Source organism: Orcinus orca, chromosome 14 (assembly GCF_937001465.1).
Source record: "Orcinus orca chromosome 14, mOrcOrc1.1, whole genome shotgun sequence".
NCBI classification, from domain to species: domain Eukaryota; kingdom Metazoa; phylum Chordata; class Mammalia; order Artiodactyla; family Delphinidae; genus Orcinus; species Orcinus orca.
In genome coordinates, this window is record NC_064572.1 from 42125763 (window position 1) to 42139285 (window position 13523).

Here is a 13523-nt window from a genome sequence, read left to right on the forward strand (position 1 = left end):
TAATTCTCTGGGGGTTCATCCAAGTTTTGGAGTGTGCCAATGGTTCATTCACGTCTTTTTATTGCCAAGTAGTATTCCATCATCTGGATATAGCAATTAATTTTTAAAATGAGTTTTCAAAACTGTCCAGGTTAAACACACTGCGTTTGTGGCTAGATGTGGCCCCTGGGCCACCAATTTGCACCTCTGTTCTGGGGGATGTTAGAGGCCCCTCTGGCCTGGAGGATCTAGGATTCTGGCATCTGCGGCCCTGGCCTTTCCCAGGCACACTGTCTCCTCCATTTCTACATTTCTGGCCGTTACTTACCTGCTTTGTCCTATGCCCTCAGCTGAGCAGGCTGTGGGCTGAGCCCCAGAGGCCCTGCTGGTGGGAAGTCCTGGCCCTCAGTATGTGTGCCAGCGGCCTTGTGAGTATGCGTTTGCACGTGTGTGCCTGGCTATGCTCAGCCCTAGGTGGGCGGGGCAGTCAGTGGTGTTTGAAGGCTTCTCTCTGGGGACAGAAAAGAGTTGGGAGAGACTGGGGCAGCACAGGGAGATGGCAGGTCTGCTCACCAAGCCTCATCACGGGGACAGGCGTTCTTCCTTCTTGATGCCCAGCTAGGGGACAGAGACCATGCAAGGCTCACCTGCCTATGGGGTTCAGTCCCGAGAGCCCACAGCCAAAGCAGCCCTGCCCAGCTCTAACCACATGGGCCAGGGAGAACCCAGAGACCCCCCCATTTGCCCAGCCTGCCCTCAGACTCTTCAGCCAGGCCCCTTCTGCATGGCTCACTCAAGTCGGGAACATCTGTCCCTCCGTCCTGGTTCTTGCAACTCTGCCTGACCCCCTGGAAAGTACCCCCCGGGTGGCAAAGCCTCTCCAAGCTGAATCCCTTCCTCCCTCCCATGCCCTCTGCCCCGGCTCTCAGACAGGGTGATGGCGGACACACCCCCTAACCCCTTTCTTTCTTCCTTTCTCTCTCTCTGTCTCTGTCTCTCTGTTTCTCTCTTTGTGCCACAGGGAAAGGTTTGAAACGGAACGTAACAGCCCACGTTTTGCCAAATTGCGCAACTGGCACCATGGCCTTTCAGCCCAAATCCTTAATGTTAAAAGCTAAAAGGCTGTTTGGAGCCCCTCACCCCTCTCAGGCCGGACCCCCTCCCTCCTTCCCCCCACACAGATCTGGCATGTGAGCCCCACGGCGATGCTTGAGAATGTATAGCTGTGCTGGGGGGCACCTTCGCTAGTCACCTGCAGCAGTTGTGCTCTCTGCCCGCCCTAGAGCTGATGGCCGAGGCCCAGCCCCACGCAGCACTGCACCCACTCTACTCCCACCCTTCAGTGCAACCCTCACCACCCCCCAGATAGCCCAAGCCTCTGCTCCCCTGTACAGGACCTTCCTGTAGGTCAGAGAGAACGTGATGGGGTTTGCTGGCAGAACACCCCAGAACCAAGGGAAACAGAATGTGTCACTGGTCCATTTCCCACCAACCTCAGCTCCTGGGAGGGGCAGCCTGGCCTAGTGCCATCCTGGAACAAGCTGCCCATAGATCAGGGTCCTGAGAAGAGGCCAATTCCCCGGCCCCCCTCACTCCTTTGTGCCCTCTGGAGCCCAGGCAGCCCAGGACAGGGCTCCCTATAGAGGAAGAGGAGGCCCCGGGGTGGATGAGGTAGAGGCCCTTCCTGGTCATGGTGAGATTGGAGCAAGTGTTCTCCTCTCTGTGCTGTGTGTGCTGCTCCCTAGTTCTCTCTCCTGTACATACAAACATGCTCATTCTGAAATAAAGAGGATTTGAAATGAACCAAACCAGCCCCAGTCCTGCTGTGCCTGTGTGCATGTCACCAAAGGGGGCAGGTCTGAGACGGGGAGAGGATAGGTACCTACAGAAGAGGTGCAGGGGCAGTGCCCGCCGGGGCTGGGACCTGGTGAGCTCTGCCCACCACTGTTTTCCTGCCCCTAGGGCCCTGCCCAGGGCTGCAGGGCGCAGACAGAGAGGATGGCAGGTGAGAATCTGTGCTGCGGGCTGGTGGGCAGCCTTAGCCTCCTTCGGGGTAGCGTGTGCGTGGACAGAGGAGCGGGATCGGAATGCCCGCGCCTCTCCTCCCATATCCAGCCACAGCCAGCAGGCCGAGCCGTCCCTCCCTCCCATCAGAAAGCGTGCCACAGCCCCTGGCCCAGGAAGGCACTGCTCACGCTCAGCCCTGGTCCAGGAGAGAGACACACCTGAACTAAGGAGTGGCTCACAGGGGAAATGCTGGGGGTCCCCCGTGGGCTGGGCCCCGGCTCAGGGGAGAGGAGCTGGGAGGTATGCCTGGTGGAGACTTGCTCAGGTGGCAGGAAGGAGGGGAAGGCCCTTGCTCCTGGCCTCCACACACCTATGGCCTTGTCCTGGTCCTGAGCGTTTGGGAAGGGCCGGGCTGGCAGGCTTATGTCCTCCCCACCCACCGGTCTGCCCATCAGCCTCACCCCTGACTGGGGGAACCACAAGCTGAGAACATGAGATAGTCGGCACTTGGCAAATAATGACAGGTGCTGAGGCCCATCCCTCAGGGCTCCCTCACCACCCCTGGGGCTAGACTGGGCCACAGCCTCGTGCCCACCCCCGCTGCCTGGGCACAGGCTCTCTTTCTCACCCTGGGAACCTTGGCAATCCAGTCTAGAAGAGCTGGCCAGGGAGACTGTTCTGTCCTGCCTACCACCTTGAGATGCTCCCCAAAGCCCCCCACCAACCTGTTCCACCTTGGCCTCCCGTCTCTTCCTGCCTCTAGCAGTCTGACTCCAGGGCCAAGGCGAAGACCAGGCGAGGCAGGCTGGCTAGGGGATCAACTGGGGAGGTGGGGGGAGGGTGGTGGTGCTTCTGCCTGCATCTAGGCATCCTGGAGCACACTCATGCTTAGCTGACCTTTTACTGAGGACTTCCGAGGCCAAGGGTAGGTTGGGGGTTGGGGGCTGCCAGACAGAGAGAGGCCCCAGGTAGTGGGTGTCCTAAGGCTGGCAGAGGACCTGAGCCAATCCATCGGAGCTGGTGGCCTCCCCATCCCCCGTCCCCATCCCCCCGGCCTGTCGGAGCCCTCCTGGATACACCTGATGGTTTGCTTTCCAGCCTGCCTGGTGCCTCCCCAGTGACCCCAGGCCACTGCATGCAGCACCTTGGGTGGCCCCAGGCCAGGGCTCTGTGTAAAGCCCTCTGGAGTAAATGGGAGAGATGTCCTCATTCAGCATTCTGTGTCCTTGGGCATTAGTCAAGGCACTGTGCCTAGCTGCTGTAGGTACAGAAGGAATCAGAAAGAGCTGATGTGATTGTGGCTGACCGTAATGCAAGGCTGATCATGTGAGGTCCAGAGACAGGGGGCGCTCCTCCGACTGGAGGATCAGAGAAGGCTTCCTGGAAGAAGGGGTCTGTGTGTTGGATCTTCGGGAACAGTTAGGAGTGGGGCATGTGCAGTTATGGAAGGCTGCACAGGTACTCTAAGCAGAAAGAGCAGAGGTGCTGGGTCAGTGTCCCAGAACCCCGACTTAATCATTTTGGCTGGAATGGAGGGCGTGCAGAGGATGTTATGGTTAGTAGCGGTCTGGAGCTGAAATGCCAGGCTCTGGGTTTTGACTGTATTCCAACACAATGTAGAACGAGTGAAAGCTGCAGGGCACCAGTCACACTACAGCCTGTGGGGATCGTTGTGGACTGCACAGTTCTTGAGGGGTGTCATCACCTAGACTACAGTGTCAGTGTGGCCCCTGGAGTCATGCAGGGCAACAGCCCAGCTGCAGAGTGACATGGTCAGGGCTGCCCTGAGCAGTAGTCATCAGGCTGCAAGGTGGAATGCTAGGTAGGCAGGTGGCAGCATGAACAATTTCAAGACCAACCACTTGACTGGCATTCTATCATCATCCAATCAACAGAGATGTTCATATTCCATTCTCCATCATCACCCCAGTAATGGCAAACAGCGCCCAGAACCATCAGTCACAGCACCTCCACCATCGTCAACATTTCCAGCCTGAGCCCAATGACTACAAACCCCCAGGCCCAGCACCACCACCATCAACACCATCCCTATCCTTTCCATACCTAGTACCATTGTCATCAGTAAGAGCATAACCAAAGGCTACCACAACAGAGCAGGGTGCAGGGTTAGCACACTGCACCCGGATGCCAGCTGGGTAGAGGGATGGGCTGAAAAGGGGACTGGAGCCAAGCTGTGTTTCTCCTTTGGCCACACCCTCCCCATGCAGCCACCAGCAGTCAATATAGTTGGGTTGGGTTGGTTTTTGCTTAGATGTTTAAGGTGAATTATGACCAAGGCAGGAGGCAGCTATAGAGTCCTAGACCAGGCTGGGGTGATCTGACGGGTACTGTCTTTAGGACTGAAGCCAGGGTCTAGTAAGTTCTCTGCAGTGCTTGCTTTCTGAGACACCCCCCCCCTCCTTGGGGTTTCTGGGGGCTCAGGGAACTTCAGGCAGGAACTGACCTGGAAAAGAACCCAAGATCCTTCAGGATGCTCTTCAATGCCACTCCTACCTCCTCGAGGCCCTGGTTGCTTGGTGTCTGCAGACAGTGGTCCTAGATAGGATGCCCCTCAGCCAGAACCCCAAGCAGCAGGCTCACGTGCATGTCCTTGGTCCTGCCCTATGGTAGGGTCACATCCAGCCCCAACTTCACCCCACAGAATCCAGGGTTCACATGGAGCTATGCCTGGGGAGAGCCGCAGGTAAGCTGGTCTGACAGGGAATTGGAGCACAGGGGACAGGCAAAGCCAGTTTCCTATTTGCCCTGCAGAATACTTTCCCCAGCCTGGGTATTTTCATCACTGCTGTCCTCGATTCCCAGAAGCCCACTGGAAGCACGGGCCGTGTCAGGGAGAAACAGATAAAGGAGAGGGTATCCTCTGTCAGGCGGAGCCTTCCCAGGCCATACATGTCCATGCCATGGGGCTCTGAGCAGCCAGTTCAGCAGTGTGGTGTCAGCACCTGCAACTGTTTCTCTGAGGCGGCCGCTTCACAGGCATGGCTTCCAAGAAGCCAGGTTCTTTCATGAAGGGTGAGGAAGTGACTCATGGGAGGGCCAGGGCTGGGTACCACCACAGGCCTAAGAGCTGGGCTGTCCAAGGCTTCCTCTCTGAACCACTAAGCTGGGAAAGAGCTGCACAGGGCATGGCCACTGCCCTTGCCCACCCTGGATGCTTCCTATGCAGTCACAGAGAAGAATGGTGCGCCCTCCCCTGAGGCAGTCAGCTCAGCCTTGCCTCTTCTCCAGTCCTCTTCTTCCCTGACCCTCTCGTGCTATTTCATGCCTTTCTCTACCATACACTTCACTGGATGGAGGAGAGCATGTCGTGATGCTTTGGTCAATAGCTCATGGCCCCCTGGCATCCCTACCTGGGACAGACCTTTGTAGTACCTTGGTCCTCAAAGTGTGGTCCACAGACCAGCAGCAGCAGCATCACCTGAAAGCTTGTCAGAAATGTAGACTCTCAGCCCCACCCCATACCTACTGGGCCAGAAGCTGCCTTTTAACAAGACTCCCAGGCAATTTGCCTGCATATTAAAGTCTGAGAAGTGGTATAGTGGTTAGCGATCACGCCTATCTCTGCCAGTTGGTAGCAATGTGATGTTTTAGCAGAGATTCAATCTTTCTGGACCTCAGGTTCCTCATCTGTAAAATGAGGATCTTGATACCAATCGCCCAGTGAGGTTGAAAGGATCAAATGGAGTAATGGGGTGCCGCTTATACAGCTGTTTAGGGCAAGGCCTGGCATATGGTAAGCACTCAGAGAGGGAAGAGGATTATTCTAATTATTTCAAATAAGAATAGAGCCTTTTGTTGGGGAAAGATTCTACTTGACTGATTGCATGAAGAAGGTTCTTTGTTCCTGTATGAGGGACCCCTTGAGGTACTAGGTAAGGCTTCAAATCCACATGCCTCAGTCAGAGCCTGCTGTCACTGCCAGAAAGTTCTAGGAGCTCGAGCAATTCAATTCTCTCAGTCTCCATTCCTTCACTTATTAAAAAGAATTGATAATACCCACACCAGAGGGTTTTTGTGAGAATTAAAGACATAGGCCTGGCACATAGTAGGAGGTCAATAATTGAGTTTCATAGCATAAGGAAAATCATTTCCACCTATAGGAGTTGCAGTATCCTGTCGCCATTGTAACAAGTACAGACATATCTTAGTCCAACAACCCATGTACATTTCTTTGCTTTCCTATAATTTAATTTTTATTCCCTCCCTCATTTCACAGGTGGCCGAAATCTAATCTCATCGACCCAGGCTCTGATGTTCCTCTTGTCTGGGGTGGTTTTGGGAAAGAGGGGCTTGCAGAATGCCAAGGAGGGTGGGGTGGGGAGTCTGGGCACCTAGTCCTTGATCATGGTCTACCTGTGCTGGCATCTGCTGGGGTATCTCCATCCGTCTGGTCACACTGGTCCACACTGGCAGAGGAGTCACCTCTCATGTTCCCAAGTACAGGGACTTTCAGATGTGCAGGCGCTCAGGGCCACGTCAGTGTCACTCTCAGGTGTGTGGGAAACTGTCTACAACCCCCAGGCCACAGGATGGCCTACAGGTCTTTGGGCTGCCTCAGGCCTGCCTGCCCCTTCACCATGGGCCTAGGCATAGGGGACCCTGGGGTCCTGCCACTTCCCCAGGGTTTGCCCAGAAAACGGGCACAGCTGCCTCTATTCTCGAATCCCTCACGCCACGTTGCCCCCTTTCTGGTCCAGATGACCTTGATCTGTGCGGCATGGTAGCTTTCACCCATCTTCCAAATGTATCATCAGTGCCCTGAGTGCTTCGCAGCCTAAAGCCCAGGCTATCACAACTTCAGAGCTTAAGCCCTTGACAACAAAATACCTTACCTCTGCTTTTTTCATTATATCATCCCTTCTCAAAGGCAAAGCGTGCCTCTGACTAAATGAGGAAGGGTGAAAGAAAGGAAAACAGGATGGGCGAGAAACCTTGGTCGATAATTTAGACTACTTTTTGACCGCACTGTTTTTATAGTACATGTTGAGAAAGACAAATTAGGAAGTACACAAAAATGGGAGGCAGGGGAATCTCACTAGGCTTGAAAATATTTTTGACGTTACTGTGATCTCCCTGTGGTCTGAGCCCTTCCGTCTTGGGGTCCTGGGTGGGGGTATTCTTTCCCTGAGCCTGGGGACAGGACTTCTGGAAGATTCTGCTCTGTTGGCAGTAAGGCTGGTACCTTCCGCCCAGCCTGCCTCTTCTGCAGCCACCGCCCCCCAGCAGAGGGGCGTCCTTGACCTGTTGTCTTTCTCGGTCCGCCTCATCAGCACCCCCATTGAGCATGCTCCAGTGTGCACCAGCCAGGCCACCACCCCGCTGCTGCCCGCTTCTGCCCAGCCGCCTGCTGCTGCCTCTCCCAGCGCAGCCTCGCCACCCCTGGCCACAGCCGCTGCCCACGCTGCCACCGCCTCTGCCGCAGCCCCTGCCTCAAGCCCTGAGGACAGTCCAAGGTAACTGGCCCACAGGTGCCAGCCCTGACTGCGGGGAAGGGAGGCAGGAAAGGCCTCCCCCGGGTCCATCTGTTGGCAGCTGTGTTGGGCCCTCAGAAAGGTCCATCCAAAGTGGTTAGGACCCCAGGGCCCTGGGGACGCCAAGGCTCTGCACTGCTTGGTGCTGAGAGAGAAGGGGAAACTGGAGGTGCATTTCAGGGAAGCTCACTGGGACGTGTCACCCTGCCTCAGGGGCACATGCTCTAGGGAGAAAGGTGAAAGTCACACACACACATACAAAGTTAAATAACGAAGGGAGACTGTGGGGAAAGTCCGTGTTCCTGGAGCTGGGATTACAGAGAAAGAAAGGAAATCAAGGAGGCCTCCGTGGAGGAGGCTGCGGTAACCCACTGAAGGCGGGTCAGATTTGGGCAGATATTTAGCAACTACCTTGCCTTCTTTTGATGGAGAAGCATGCTAACTCCAGAGGCACCTGATGGAGTGGGATTTACATCTCTGCTCTACCACTTACTGTCTCTAACCTTCAGAAAGTGATGTAACTCCTCTGAACCTCAGTTTCCTCATCTGCTAAGGCATTAATGCAAAGCCTATTTTATAAGGTCAGGATAGAAAAAGTGTACATAAAACACCTAGCACATAATATGCTCTCAAGTATTGCAGGTTACTGCATCCCTGCTTGCCCTCATGGGTACTCAGGCAAGTCGGGGGAGGGGTGTGTTGAAGGGTGTGTTGAAGGGTGTGGGGAGGCAGAGGGGGTGGGCTGGACAGGTCATTCTGGAGCCGCCAGGCAGTGTAACAGGCCAGGCAGGCCCAGCTCTTTCTGGGCTGTGTGGAGCTGTCAAGTTGGTGTTTGGGGTCAGAGCCAGCTTTCCCAGTCGCCACACTCCCCTCCCAGGGTTTTGCTGGAAAGACACGGCTCTAGGTCAGGGTGCATAGTTCCCTGGTGCAGCCTGAGGCCCATGAAGGGTCGGCAAAGTGGCCTGTGTGCTGCGTCCCTACCCCCGGGCTCCACAGTGACCCAGGCGGTGCTGAGCCCAGCCTTTCCCCTTCCCAACTCAAGCATCAAGGGTGAGCCTGGCCCAGGCTTCCAGGGCTCCTCATATCCCAGCTTCCTGGGGACACGTAGCAAGCCGCTTCCCTTCTGCACACCGGAATCTCTTCAGGTAATCTCTTCAGGCCTTGCTCCCTGCACAAAGAAGAAACCTTGAGAAGGATAAGATATATCCCTGCTGTCTAGTGAGAAGATGCCTCCCCAGTTTGAAGGGGGGGCTTTAGATGCTGCGGCCCCATGGATGGTCTAGCCTCATCCCTGGGGCCTCAGCCCTGTTCAAGGGCAAGCTCCAGCGCCCGCTGCAGGCCTCCGTGTCTGGGGGCCCTCGGGACTCCCTCAACAGGACAAACCCTTCCTCTACTTTGCCTTGCAAAGAGATGTGAGGCCTGGGCGGAGGCTGGAGAAGGACCTGGAGGGCTCCCTGCATCAGGCTGGAGCAGAGGGGGCCAGGGGACCACGCTCTGGGCCCTCCTTGCACACGGGCTGGGATGGAGCTAGAGGGAGCCAATGGGAGACAAATGGACGCCCAACGTGGCCTCAGAATTCTTGCTGGGTATCTTAAGTCTCTGCTTGCGGCCCCAACACCAGTCTCTGGCAGAGGACCTGTAGTTCCTGGGATGCTGGGAAAGCATCCTCCACTGGTGGGAGAGTCTGGCCTTCTCCTGCCACAGTGGAAGCTGGGTACCTCTTGGACACGGCCTCTTTCTCTTCCACTGAGGCTCCTACTCCACTGGTCTTAACAGGGTTATATCAGAGAAGGGCAAGCCCAGGGAGGGGAGACAGTACCCTCATTCAGCCAGAAACACGGCAGCTTGGCGTGGCAAGCCCCCAGGTCTGGGACACTGGCTCTCTGAGACTCATTCTACCTCCAGTTGTCTGGGACATCACCACAGACCCTTCTGAATCTATTTAGGAGCCTGGTGGTGGGTTCTTAGCTCAGGGCAACCCACTCCCAGAGCCCTAGAGAAGAAGGTATTCCCTTATCCTGTGACTCTGCCCAAAGGCAGGCAGGAAGCCATGGGTGGGCAGGGATCAGTATATTTTAAGGGGCTCACTTCTCCAGCGCTCCCATCAATGCCCCATTTGCCCTGGGGGTGGTCATGTCATCCCCCTTAGGATGTGAAAGATGCAGGGAGAGACCAGGGACATGTTCTGTAAGGTTTCATTAGTTGTAAATGAAAAAAAAAAGGGGGGGGGTTCACTGACTATTGGGATTGGGAAACACTGGATCAGACAAAGTTAAACAGACTGCTTAGCTGTAGGAGCCTTCAGTTCTCTAAGAGGAGAGGCCAAGCGCAGCATTTCCTGAGGGCAATGAACTGGAACTTTTTTGTTTTCCCATCTCTTTGGTCCCATGGTCCCTGGGTCACAAGTGGGAAAAGGCTGCTTTAAGCTTCTCGGCAGATGTTCCACTGGGAGGAGGGCAACAGGAATCCTGTATGGAAGAGGAGCCTCTGAGTGTGTGTAGGGGGGGCCGGGGTGGGGGGGGTCTCCTGGCCTCCCATGAGACCTCCCCGGAGCACTCTGGCCCAGAAACCTGAGACTTTGCTGCTCCCTCCAGCAACAATAGAAAGGGGGAGGGGGAGGAAGCCAGGTGGTCTGAGGCTGTGAGGTGCCCCAAAAGGTCAGGAGGTGGAGGGAGTAGGGTAGCTCTGAACATCTCCATCTCCCCTCTCTCCTTCCTTTGCCCCCTTCCCTGCCCCAGCCCCCATTCCACAGTCTCTACCCAAGGGTTGAAGGGTTTTCACTGCTCCTATCTGGCTGGTGCCTCTACTCCCTCTCTCCTAAGGCGGTGGCACCAGCGATGGGCTGTATTTCTCAAGGTGTCTCTGCTGCTCTAACCAGACTCACCAAGACTCAGCACCCAAGGAGCAGCTTCCTCCCCCTGAGACCTCCATGGTCTTTCCTTCTCAGCCTCTGGCAGCTCCCCAGGGACATCTTTGTCAGGTTTCCTCCTGAGAGGCTCCTTAAAGATCTGGGAGCCAGCCTGCTGTGTCTCCAGGCCCCAGGGCCCGGGTGGGGCTGTCCTTCTGGCTGTTAACTCTTAACCCCTTGGTTCCAGGCCCCAGGCCTCTGCCTACAGTCCCGCTGTGGCCACCTCTCCAGCACCTGCCGCCCATACATACAGCGAGGCCCCAGCTGCCCCTGCACCCAAGCCCCGGGTTGTCACCACTGCCAGTATCCGGCCTTCTGTCTACCAGCCAGGTGAGAGGCAGAGTGGGAAGGGAGGCTGTCTAGGCTGGGCGTGGGCTCCAGGGGTCAGCTCCAAAGCCACGTCCCCCTGAAGGATGGTGGTTATAGAGGCGCTGCTGATGACGTTTCAGCCTTCCTTCCTCCAATTGTGGGCCAGAATCCTATGGAAGCTGCCTCTGGTGCTGGGAGACAGGTGGCCAGTGCCAGGCAGGGATGGGGCCTCCCAGCTCTTGGGAAGAGGACATTCCTGCCTGGGGATTTCCAGGCTCCAGGTGAGGAAGAGAGGGTTTAGAGGGGAGGGGCTTGTTCCTCCAGGAGTCTGGATCTGGCTCAAGGCAGAGGATAGGCAGCTGTAACAAAAATGCCACGGGCTTTGAACAGACCTACTGCATAATGTGATGCTGGGCAAACTGCTCATCTATCTGGTCTTTGGTTTCTTCAGCTGGGACAGGCTAACTAGAGGCATGGAGAGCACATGTGACAGGCGGGAGAGTGGCCCACACAGGGTCTCCAGGTGGCTGGCCTCACTGGCTGGCTGTTCCATCGCTCTGGTCCCCATTCTCGTCACTGCGGGGACGAGGGCTCAGCCTCTGTCTTCCCTTTTCCTAGGCAAAGTTGGGCCTCTCCCCAGAGTTCCAGGGCGGTTCTCAGGCTGGCTTAGACCCCTCCTTCCCCTGCATGCCCCTGCTCAGTGAACTTAAGGGAAGATAAGACAGGGACTGAGGCAGGAAGCACCTTGCTTGGGGGAGTTGACTTGATGTGCAGGGCAGAGGAGCCACAATCAGCCCTCTGTTCTATAAAGTATACTCTGACATTAGTGCTGAGTGTGTAGACGTGGCTTTAGCGTCAGACTCCGGTGCCAGGCTCCGCTCTGCTATCTAAGGCAAAGTACTTCATCTCCCAGGCCTGTTTTTCCTCGTTTAAAAAATAGGCATATTATGTACACCTGGTGCTCTGGGGATGAAATGAAGCACCCAGCACAGTGCTTGGCACACAGGAGGTGCCCTTCTCTGTCTCTTCAGAAGCAAGAACACAAAGTTCTGAGGTTAAAAGTCCACAGGATTAGGAAGCAATTTGCAGCGGGCTGCTGTGGTGAAAAATCTCCTATGGAGGTAGAGGAAGCAGCTGCTCAGCGGAGATGGGGGCACAGGAGGGAGGGTGATAAGGAGTTGGGAGGAGCAGCGGCGGATGGAGGGGGCGCAGGGAGAGTATTTCCGCCCGGGTGCGGTCTCCGCTCCCAGGCAGGTCCTTCTGGGCATCTTCCGGGGCGGGCCCCGGGTTTCGGCGCCCCCGCCCCGGCCGCCGGCTCTCTTCTGCAGGCCCGCCAGGGGGAGGCACGGCTCCGGTGGCGCGCACCGCCCCGGGCCACCCCCTGGCGTCTGTCTCCTCCTCCTTCCGGCACTGGAGCCCGGGGCGGGGCGAGACGTGCTGGAGCCCTGGAGCTGCCGGCCTCTGCGGAGTTCCCAGGCCTTGCAGACGTTAACTCATTCCTGCCCGGAGGGAAGGAGGCCGCCGGACGGCGCGCGCCTGAGCCGGCCTGCCTCTGCCTCCTCTCCTGAGGGTGGGGTCCCAGGGAGGCTGGCAGGTGGTGTGGGGAGAAACGAGGATCGTGGACCTGGGCCCCTCCCCTCCTCTCCACCGCCGACCCCGGGCCCGGGGAGAGCGGGGAGTCCGCGTGCCGTCCGAGCTGCAGCTCCCCGCGAGGGCTTCTCCGGGTCCAGGGTGGAGTTTGCAGCCCAGATCTTATCGCCTGTGCCGAGGCTGGGTGGCCGCTCCCCGGAGCACCTGGGGCCCGGGAGAGGGCCGTGGGCAGAGGGCCCCCCACTTCCACCCCGACCCCCACCCCCGCGGGGGCTGTGCGCTCGCAGGAGCCGGGCCCGACCTGGAGTGATTCAGAAATCACCTTGTTTAATTACATCATTCCCGAGCCAACGAGTGCGATAGGGGCTTTTGAACTTGCCAATTAGAGATGAAATATCACCTTCTAATTTGGACGGACTTTATTCCGTCAAGCAGAAATAGCAACAGCCCAGGGCTCGCAGATGGGATATCAAGTCTCTCTCCTGGCACGTCGGGGATGGTGGGGCCAGCCAGGCTGAAGGGCGCAGAGGGAAGGGACCTGGGAAGCAGCTGCTCCTCACCGGGGACCTGATGGCTGAGGGAAGCTGCCGGCCTGCGCCTCGAAGAAGGGAAGGGCCCTAGCTCTGGGAGGGTGTAGTCTTGGGCAAGGAAGCAGCCCACCCGGGCCCAGATGCCGGGTGCCTCTGACCTGCTGAGACCTTCGTGTGGTGGGGATTTAGAAAAGGGGGGTGGATCATGGAGTCTGGAAGACCTTCCGAGGAGGGAAGAGAATGGCTGCCAGGCAAAGGGAATAGGGTTAGTGTTGCTGGAGGGAAGCTGGAAGTGGGCAAGGGCCCGATTTGGAAGGGGCGTGCTAAACCTTGTTTTGCTGCCTAGGGAGTGGTTAAGCAGGGAATCTGGAGTTGAGACCTGCTGCCTGAGTGCCAGTTTCAGCTCAGCGTTTCTTAAATTCTCCAAGCCTCAACTCCTCTTCTAGAAAATGGACTTGAAAGTACTATCTGCCTCGTTGGATTGCAGCGAGTATTACATGAAATAGTGCACATAAGGGCCCTGGCGTGTGGAAGAAGTCAGTACTTGGTAACCGTTGTTCTGATTAGGACAGCACTGTCTAATAACAATACATTTTCTAGTAGCCACACTTTTTAAAAGGAAGCAGGTGAGATTAATTTTAATATATTTTATTTAACTCAGTATATTCAAAATATCATTTCAATGAACAATCAATATAAGATTATTAG

General features: G+C 56.5%; 1 protein-coding gene across 2 annotated transcripts in view; it reads left to right on the forward strand.

The window, feature by feature from the left end:
• The window catches only part of LDB3 (LIM domain binding 3), a 58401-nt gene that overhangs the window by 27551 nt on the left and 17327 nt on the right, over positions 1-13523 (forward strand). The window contains exons 9-10 of one of the 2 annotated variants that reach the window (XM_033433939.2): positions 7278-7460; positions 10574-10716. In XM_033433939.2, coding sequence (XP_033289830.1) covers positions 7278-7460; positions 10574-10716 — 326 coding nt within the window. Of the gene's footprint in view, positions 1-1000; positions 1788-7277; positions 7461-10573; positions 10717-13523 lie in introns of those variants that run through there. The other variant, XM_004273007.4, reaches the window with a different exon arrangement.